This window comes from Camelina sativa, chromosome 12 (assembly GCF_030686135.1).
Source record: "Camelina sativa cultivar CO46 ecotype springtype chromosome 12, ASM3068613v1".
Classification (NCBI taxonomy): Eukaryota; Viridiplantae; Streptophyta; class Magnoliopsida; order Brassicales; family Brassicaceae; genus Camelina; species Camelina sativa.
This window is the reverse complement of record NC_141891.1, coordinates 19,875,941-19,885,427: the sequence shown is the minus strand read 5'-3', so window position 1 is coordinate 19,885,427 and position 9,487 is coordinate 19,875,941. Positions and strand designations below refer to the sequence as shown.

General features: G+C 35.0%; 3 protein-coding genes across 4 annotated transcripts in view; 1 reads left to right on the top strand and 2 right to left on the bottom strand.

Annotated features, from left to right (window-relative positions):
• The window catches only part of LOC104732224 (peroxisomal membrane protein PMP22-like), a 1,579-nt gene extending 15 nt beyond the window's left edge, over positions 1 to 1,564 (bottom strand). The window contains exons 1-7 of one of the 2 annotated variants that reach the window (XM_010451763.3): positions 1,360 to 1,564; positions 1,185 to 1,283; positions 995 to 1,096; positions 612 to 687; positions 449 to 519; positions 262 to 347; positions 1 to 179 (exon numbers count right to left, since the gene is read on the bottom strand). The exon at positions 1 to 179 is cut by the window's left edge and continues 15 nt beyond it. In XM_010451763.3, the coding sequence (XP_010450065.1) occupies positions 128 to 179; positions 262 to 347; positions 449 to 519; positions 612 to 687; positions 995 to 1,096; positions 1,185 to 1,283; positions 1,360 to 1,431 (558 nt within the window). In that variant the 5' untranslated portion in view covers positions 1,432 to 1,564 and the 3' untranslated portion in view covers positions 1 to 127. The remainder of the gene's footprint in view (positions 180 to 261; positions 348 to 448; positions 520 to 611; positions 688 to 994; positions 1,097 to 1,184; positions 1,284 to 1,359) is intronic. The other variant, XM_087478177.1, reaches the window with a different exon arrangement.
• A 142-nt stretch (positions 1,565 to 1,706) lies between these two features.
• LOC104732223 (KIN14B-interacting protein At4g14310-like) lies at positions 1,707 to 5,381 on the bottom strand. Its single transcript, XM_010451762.3, has 4 exons — positions 3,734 to 5,381; positions 2,706 to 3,322; positions 2,036 to 2,576; positions 1,707 to 1,958 (listed from the first exon to the last, which is right to left on the bottom strand). The coding sequence occupies exons 1-3, from the start codon at positions 5,234 to 5,236 to the stop codon at positions 2,036 to 2,038; spliced, it is 2,661 nt and encodes an 886-aa protein (XP_010450064.2). The 5' UTR covers positions 5,237 to 5,381; the 3' UTR covers positions 1,707 to 1,958.
• A 3,461-nt stretch (positions 5,382 to 8,842) lies between these two features.
• Positions 8,843 to 9,427, top strand: LOC147930779 (uncharacterized). The gene has a single exon (XM_087477029.1). The coding sequence runs from the start codon at positions 8,843 to 8,845 to the stop codon at positions 9,425 to 9,427; it is 585 nt and encodes a 194-aa protein (XP_087333155.1).
• The last annotated feature ends 60 nt before the right edge of the window (positions 9,428 to 9,487 follow it).

Below are 9,487 nucleotides of genomic sequence, written 5' to 3'. Positions count from 1 at the left end.
GACAGTGACCTTGATGAATTCAACAATCACTGCATCTCTAAGTTTTAACTTGAGATTCAATTCTTGGAGTTTTTGTACATTTAAAGAAAAATTGAGATTCATTCTTGATTCTTCCACATAGAGTTCTCTAGGCGTTCTTGATCGCCGGAGATCGGGCTTTAAGGTTCAGAAAAATGCTCCTGAAATGTATCAAGAGAAGAAGAAGATGTTACCAAAAACCTTTTGAATATCGATATGAGAAAGAAAGGTTAAAGCTTTTACCAGCAAGAGGCAACGAAGCTGCTGAACAAGACACGAAATTGCAAAGGCACATACTGATAATTAACCCATCCCACAACTGGCCAGAACTGTTCATATACAACAAAGTTTCAGAAATCAGAACTATCCAAATTGAACTCTTGTCAAAAGCCTTCTAAAATTAAGTGTGTTTATATGTTTACTCTTATACCTTCCATGCTGTTAATTGGATTGTAGGGAAATCTTTCCCAACTTTTTGCTTGACTAGCTTCCATGGCCTCCCTGGAACACATTGCAGGACATAGGATCTTAACTCTAAATCATAAATCACTAAAAGAGAAAACCAAAAAATATCAGTTTCAAATGATCCTTACCTTCAACTACTAAACCATAGTAAGCCATGAAAAAAAAATTGTTCCACGGAGAGGATGTAAGTTGTTCCAACAAAACCTGCTTCAACACAGTTTTGGTTAGTTCATAATATTGGTTCCTCAAGATTCATAAACTATAAGAGATCTTTACAGATATAATATTGATCATCAGAAACAGAAAGAGAGATCATGCTCCAACAATATCTCGAACTAGTATCTGTATAACTTCAAATATCCAATCTGATCTAAGCAAATTCAAATATAACTGAAACAAGTTATACATATCCCATTCAAACAAAATTGAGAGAACAAGTATTTGACTTCTTCTAAAACCAATCAAAAAAAAGTATTCAAGAAGATGATTGTTATGGTTCGGAAGGCAAAACCTTTTTGGCGACAGTTGAATTACCCTTCTTCCCTTTGAAAATGGCATCCATCAATTTGTGAAAGAAGTGACCAAATGGTCCTCCATAAGCTAACCCGTACAACTACACAGAAGAGATCATCACAAAAATCACATTTATCAGACACAACAAACATACATACATAAAAAACGAAGATAAAGCAAAAATGAACCATAAGGAGAAACAATCTCCGGAACTGAATCTGTTTAACTCCAGAGATCTTCTGAGCTATAGCATCACTGCACCCAGCCAAAACCCCAGCAGTGATTGCCTGAAAGTTTCATTACACAACATGATCATCTGAAGATTTGAGATCAATTGAGTGTTATTATCTAGAATAGTAAAACCTTGGTTCGTAAAGGGTAAGCTTGAAGCTGAATCAGATACTTCCGCCATGCGTCTTTCGCAAGATCGGACATGACCACCACAAGATTCAATAGAAGATTGAAGAAGAAGACTAATAATGAACGGAGAGAGAAATAAATTAGGAATATATTCGTTTGGTGATGACTAGACACTAGGCATAGAATGTAAAGTCTTATAATATTAATATGGGTATGGTCTGAAGAAGTTGCAGTGCCTAAACATTACAGGTAAAGATCTCATCATGGTTCATTTTGTTATACACGAGTTCACAAGTTGAAAAACTGATATCGTAAATAGGGATGATTTAGCTATTTTTTATATAGAGAAATTAGGGAAGAAACCTCTGAAATTGATAAAAACACCAGATGTATGTACAGACTGAAGTCAAATAAACCAAACCCCATGAAAGGAAAATTCAGAAAACCATCATAGTTAGTAACAGAGATCAAAAGTAAAAACACAACACAAGAAAAGCAGCACCAGCTGTGCTAACACTTGCCTAAATAGGCTCAGTTTTGAAGAATCAACTGATCGTGGGAACACACCATCTTAGCTTTGATTTACTCATCTGAAAAATTACCTGAAAAACAAAATTCAACTATAAACATCTGACACAAGTTGTATTCAACACTTTATTCAAAAGTTTATTGCTTTTACCTATAAGAGGTATCTCCATAAAGCCGGGCGATCTCTCGAGATGAGGAGCACACGACAACCTGAGTAATCGAATGAAGGGCAATACATATCGTTTGGTCCGATATTCTCTCTTACAGTTTGAAGGCTTCCATAGTCACTTGTTAAAGGCTGTTGCAATGTCTCCTCTTTTGCAGTATCAAACACGAAAAGTCCCATACCAGAAGTAGCCATGACAAAATTTGAATTTCCCCATACTTGAGTTATTGCAGAGTGTTGCGGGTGAGAGTTAGAGTCTGGCAGACTGTATGTGCTCACGAGACGCTGTTTCCTTATGGAGAATTGCTGAACTTGAGATGAAGAAGCCATGTGTTTCTTAACAGTTGATTTCTGATTGGTGCATCCTAGAAATACTGAATCTCCTCGAGATGATACACATTGAGCATTAACACCGACTTTGGGGATTTTAGCACCAATGCCAGATGGGTTGCGAAAATCCAAAATGTTGATTGAATCACTAGTGCAGAAAACTCCATCGTTGCCTTCAGCATCCAAGGAACTTACTCTGCATTTCAAGTGAAGACAGCCAAATAAGTAAATGAATGAGAAACTAAAGTATCCACATTATGATCAATTTATGAGGCCAAAGCAAGGAGATAGGAAAAATCTAAAATGGTAAACTAATTATTTTTACCTTTGACGAACACCACCTCCAACTTCAGCATCTGTGTTGTTGATATGAATAGCTGAGATTTTTTGCCCTGAATAGGAAATGGTGTGCTGTGCTTCAGGGTGAAGGGAATTGACATCCCAAACAGAAATTGCTGCAGTTTCTGCTATAACAAGTTTTCCTCGATTCCTCCATTGTAAAGGACTCGAATAATCTAAACCTGACACAGGATTCTGCAGCCCCCATCTCATGATTTGGTCCCCATCTCGTATGTCAAAAACCTTAACTACGCTTTGGAAACTAGCAGTTGAGGCTATAAGAGGACCACATGGTCTGTACCACCATTGTTGAGTTTCTGGTACAACTGCACAAGCCGGAGTGTTCCTACCATGTGATCTGTTATTGGATAGGGGAGCAAGAGCTGTTCTTGAAACTCTTGAAGATCCATCCTCGATGTGAAATGCTTTAATGTCTTTCGTGTAGAAATCCCATGAACAAAAGCCAGACTCTAAGGTATTCCCAGCAGAAGCAGCTATGACATATCTGCCTGAGCAGCCATCTGCCCCCGGTGCACGAACTACCCAGCAATCTCTCCAAGTGTTTGGTGAGATACCATCTGGAGGACTGTACAAAGCTTTCACCTGAAAAAAAAAAATTCCCGTCGTTAATGTGAAAATCAAAGATAACAATGCATATACAGTGTACAAACTCCAGTCACTTCATAGAAAACCACTCAGATTTGTAGAGAATTACAATCATTAACCATAAACTCTGCATACAATATATATCACAAAATAAAGCTTTAGTTACTAAGTACTTCTGCAAGTATAAGATGAAAAACACATCAATCTAAATCAAGAAAAAGCTATCCTAGACATCTTCTAGAAACTTAAGAAATGTGTATGTTGTGGTGAATATGAGATATTAAAATCAATGTTACCACACAAGCATAGTTCAAGATATTAGAATCAATGGTGGTACTACATACTTGTCAAGCAGGACAGGTGTTCCATAAATGAAGATAATTTGTTGAAAACATAAACGCGTAGTACCTCAGAGTTAGCGACATCATAATAAGAACATGAGCCATCATCATGAGCAAGTATAACTGCCTCGCCCTCTGATACAAACCATCCTCCTGTAGAAGTTTTGGACCCAATGTTATTGAGTTGATGCATGCATCGATCATCTATCTCTTCCAGCTCCATCTCCATATTGTCTTCATCATCAATTTCCTCAAGGGCTTCCTTTGCTCTGAGGATTTCAGTTAAGTTGGAAGTCAGATTGCCGCCTTTTGAAGCATCATTTTCCTTCGACGGTTCCTCTGAATCCATTTCCTGCACTTCCAGATTTTCTAGTGCATTTTGGTCACTCATAGATGTGACTTTTTCCTTGTCAAGTGAGGCCAAGAACTCAAGAGCTATCGCATTCTCCTCAACAGGAGCTGAGGGGTTTTCTTCAACATTTACTGCCTTGTTGGGCTCAACAGAATCATGGCCTGTTGAAACATGTGAAGATGTTTTGGAATGAGTTCTGTTCCTAAGCAACCTCTGGTGAGGAAAGAGTCTGTCTTCCAGCTCATCTTTATTTAATCCTTTAATCGAGGCTTTCGGTTTCGTCAGCTGAGTAGTTTTGTTCTTCTCTGGACCATCAATAACACGGCTCATAGACTTTTCAATCCCTGTGATCTTCTGATGTATATCAGAGATAATAACCTTAGATGAACTCGGGTTGTTCAAATCCAGCATATCCTTAGTCTTCTTGATATTTGATGCAATTTTCTTAACCTTTCCTTCAAGAAAAGCAAGCTTCTCATGCAGCTTACTCGGGTATTTACTAGAGCTATTGCTGCTACTTCCTTCATTCCCTCTAATCTCTTTTGACATCTCCATTGCCTTGCCAACATGATCCAAAGACTTCCTTCTTAAACATACACTAGTAGTAGTACCTTTCACAATCTTTTCAACTTTAACAGCAGATTTTTCTCCAGAACCAAGCAAAGCATCAGAAATAGAGTTTCTGGCCAAGCTAGAATCTTCAAATTTGATTGATTTCACTGGAACACTAGTCTCTTCACAAACCCTAGTTGAATCACAGATTACAACACCAACCTTATCCTCACTCTCACCCTGTTTGAACCCAGATTTCTTATCCTCCTGATCCGATTCACCCTTTCCCCCAATGACCCTAGACTCATTTCTCTTTCTCAAATCAGAGAAAACCCTAATCAAATCAGATGGGCTCGAGCTCCTACCTCGCAAACCAGAAGACGTCGTGGATCGCGTAACCCGACCCTCACCTCTCACGGCGGACTTATCGATCCGCGGAACAGGAATAAGCACTGGCTTCTGATTCGATCCAAATGACCGGTGATGACTAAGCTTCGGATTCGGATTTTTTTTGCTGGACAGTGATTTCTGAAGTGCGGGACTAGGATTCTTGTTTGAGATCGGAAGTGGAGTTACAGACCTCGATGGTTTTTTACCGGAAGATGTATTATCTCCGGCGCCGGTGTTTATATCTTTTAGCCGGCGGCGATTTAATGAAGCTGACATCGGCAAAAAATCTTAGGGTAAAGGTTTTTGAAATCAAATGTTTTGGAGAAAGAGAAAAAAAAAAAATCTTTTGATTCTGAAGAAAAACAAAAAAAGAAAAAGCACATAACGATAAATGGAGGAATACTAGCTACCACAAGTCCACAAGCCGACAAAAATTATAGAGTTTCAATTTCAAAACTTTTGGGCGGGATTACCAAAATTCATGTCGATGGACTCACTAAACGCTGCGTTTAACTCACGAAAACGTGATAGCAATTAATAAATGCATAATACGCTGCGTTTTGAGGTTTAGTGGTTGAGATTTCGAATTTAGTTAGAACAAGTCCACCGGGAACATATAATTTTAATGTACTCTTATATTTGTTTAGTAATATATTGTGTATTTTTAAAAAATAAGAATTTTTAGAATCTAAATTAACATTTTTGAAGTATACTTTATGTTATGCCCTTTAAGTTTTGTTTATTTAAAAAGTTATTTACAACATTAACCCCTAAAAAATTTCCAAAACTAACATTACTCCAGATTTTGTTTTCTAAATAATTTACAGTTCATTCCAACTAAAAAATAACAGCAATCAATATGGAAATAAAAACTCTCATATATTTAACTACACATTCTGTTGTGTTTTGAGATGTTTTATATCTGAATCTTTCGCAAACAAAGAAAACAACAATTTGATTATCATTTTGTTTCTTAAAACCGGTGTGCTTTGATTATTAACGTAAGAAAAACTTCGATTAACATTTATTTAAATATTATAATTCACATATATAAACTTAATAAAAAATTTAACTATTACGAATATGTAAAATTATAAAAGTATAAAATACTATATAATGTGGTTATATAGTAGATGGGTTATACAGATGACATGTTGGAATTAATAAAAGAAAAATATTTAGGTTCACTCCTATGATGAACCTTCTTGTTCACTTCTTTCTTTTTAACCAATCAGAATCTACTATACATTATTTTATTTAAAAAAATAAATCAAAATTAAATTAAAAAGCAAAACAGATTAATGAAACAAATTCTGTATAATTTTTTTTAAGGAAAGTTAAATATTGGCTTGGTTTAGATTTTACAATTAGAATGAAATGATGTATCGGTTTGGGTTTATAAATAAGGTGATTAAGCTTTAGATTTTACAATTCAAACAAAATTATATGTCGGTTTGGGTTTACAAATGAAGTGGTTGGGGTTTAGATTTTACAATTAAAACAAAATTATATGTCGGTTTGGGTTTACAAATGAAGTGGTTAGCGTTTAGATTTTACAATTAAAACGAAACTATATGTCGGTTTGTGTTTACAAATGAGATCGTTAGGATTTAGATTTTATAATTGGAACGAAATTATATGTCGGTTTGGGTTTACAATTGAGATGGTTAGGGTTTAGATTTTATAATTAGAATGAAATTATATGTCGGTTTGGATTTACAAATGAGATGGTTAGGGTTTAGATTTTACAATTAAAATGAAATTATATATCGGTTTGATTATATAAATAAGCGGTTTAAGTTTTTAATTTTACAGATTTTGTTTTCTTATTTTATAAGAAGGTGAATGAATAGGTTCTTAAATGTATTATGACATATCAGATTATCATTGGATAAAATAAAGAAAAGTGAACAAATGGGTTCACCTTAGGAGTGAACCCAAGAATTGTTCTTAATAAAATATTATTAAATTTGTATTAACACGGGTTAATTCTTCATTTAATTATTTATCAACACTACTAATATTAGAATATTTGACATAAAATCAAGTTGATTTAACTAAGATTAAGTAAAATAATTAAATCATTAGGAAAACTGTGACTTAATCATAGCGTATAAATTACTGATTATGTATTTAGATCCCTAATTTTTTGTTATAATAATTAAAAATCAAAATAGAATCTCAAACACTAAACAAAACATACTAAATATAATAAACAAATAGTCATGAAGTATATTGCGGGTTAAAAAAATAATGTAAATATTTAGCCGCACAACAACCATAAAATTTAGTTATTCTTCTACTTACAAAACATCCAATATTTAACAAATAGATACAACATAAAATAAAATTTATAATAAAAATAATAGGTTAAAATCTAGTACTAATTAAAATTATCTCTTCCAAGGGTGATAATTAAAATGGTGTTCGTATTTTTAGAATTTTATAAAAATAGGAAATTAACAAGAAAATAGTGAGAAGAAAAACAGAATAAAACGCAATCCCAACCGCCATCCCAATGTCAGCTCCTTTGATTCTCCCTGACCGTTTGATCAATGGTCTCCCTGTCGAGTAAACGAGTTATCGTGGTTCCCCTCCATCATCAGCTAGTGATTTTTATTTCATCACGGTAACAAAGTATCAACCAAGTAAAACGCAGACACTATCTGCTCCTCAGCCATATTCTAACTCAACCCGTACTATCTTTAACATACCTGCAAACAAGAAAACAATGTATGAACATAAGGACCCCCTTGCCAGAATTGAGAACAACAAACAAACAGCTCCTCAAATTCAAAACTTAAAATGACAAAGAAAATCATCACACAACAGTAGTTTACATACCAAAAAAAAAAAACAGAGAGCTCTAACTTGGAAGCATTCTTCCATTGCAGGAAAACAATAACACAGGTAAAACAATCTTTTTAGATTTGCCACACTATCCTAATGTTCACCTTGTTCAATGTGCAAAAACTACTCTAACCAAATCAAGCAGATGAAGAAAAATCCAAAATCAGGGGACATTAAGTATACTAGCACACCCAACAATCAAGAAAATATTTATGGTGCAAGAAAACAAAACAAGAAAATTACATCAGTTTGGTGAATTACATCATTCACATCTTTTAGACAACTGAACTAAAACATCATAGATGTTGAGCAACTTAACAAACCGTTTTCTGTAGTTGAGGTGGAGCCTTAACTTGCGTTGCAACAAATCTTTTATCATTCTTAAACGGCAAAGACTCTACAATATGAGAAACACAAGAAGAAACAACACAAAATCATGTAGACATGGAACAAAAAAAAAAAAAAAGATCAGTGGTTTCACACCCAATGATGAATCTGATACTTTTTTTACCATAGTAGATCGAAGCAAATGTTGAAAGCATGAAGACTTTGGTTGCTACAAGGTTGGTCTGTAGGACTCTGGAAAAGAGGTTCACACCTAGAAACCGTAACGAAGATTGAGTGACGTGGCTGTGTTTTTAGAGACTCTTTGATTAAAGAGCAAGTTATTATCATATCTATTAAGAAGATTTGAACTTATCCTTTAATAGGAAAGTAGGTCATAGGAGGTTTCCTATATATTGTATTATTGGACAAACATGTTGTTTGGCCGTTCAAGAAGAATTTTAGAGAACTAAGCGAGAAAGCTTTTAGGGTTCTTAGGGATTTTGGTTAGATTAAGAATTGGTCAGTGGCAAGTCGTGTTGACTGTGTGTAAATCTGATTAAACATGTCTTGTAAGATTGTTTAAGTGATTCTTAATAAGAAAAGAAGTTCTTTTCTATATTGGCTGCATCTTTGTTTTTACAATTGGTATCAGAGCGGTCAACCGACGAGAGCTCTATACTCGCTACAGGTTGAGATCTTGAGATAATGATGCAGTCGGGTAATGAGTTGATGATGCTTCAAAGGGCTGTGATCTTGGAAGAACAAGGTTATGGGAGTTGGAAGGTGCGTATGATTCAGTTGATTCGTAATCTAGGAGAAGACGCATGGACGGCTGTTGAAGAAGGTTGGGAACCTCCTTATGAAAAAACTGAAGCAGGAGTTAGGATCACCAAGCCAAAGGCACGTTGGACAATCGATGAGAAAAACCGTTCTAAGTATAATGCAAGGGCTCTTAACGCCATCTTTGGTGCTATTGATGATGATGACTTTAAGCTTGTTCAAGGTTGTGAATCAGCTAAAGAAGCTTGGGACATTCTGCAGAAGACTCATGAAGGAAACTCAAGTGTCAAAAGAACAAGATTAGACCAACTTGCATCTCAATTTGAAGTCTTAAGGATGGATCCAGAAGAGTCAATTTCACAATTTAGTGCAAAATTGAGTGCTATTGCTAATGAAGCAAAGAATCTTGGTAAGATTTATAAGAATACCAAGCTGGTTAAGAAATTAATTAGATGTCTACCTTCCACTACAAGAAAACATGCAATTTACGACTGCACTTATAGTCGTTAAATAGTCGCTAAATCAGATAAAACGACTATTTTACGACTAAACAGTGTTGTCGTAAATCGT

Excerpts from the sequence above, each read along its gene's own strand:
- LOC104732223 (XM_010451762.3), bottom strand. The coding sequence starts at position 5,236 with ATGTCAGCTTCATTAAATCGCCGCCGGCTAAAAGATATAAACACCGGC. Across the intron at positions 3,323-3,733 it reads ATGATGTCGCTAACTCTGAG|GTGAAAGCTTTGTACAGTCC; the intron begins GTACTACGCGTT and ends TTTTTTTTTCAG. Across the intron at positions 2,577-2,705 it reads GGAGGTGGTGTTCGTCAAAG|AGTAAGTTCCTTGGATGCTG; the intron begins GTAAAAATAATT and ends CTTGAAATGCAG.
- LOC147930779 (XM_087477029.1), top strand. The coding sequence starts at position 8,843 with ATGATGCAGTCGGGTAATGAGTTGATGATGCTTCAAAGGGCTGTGATC.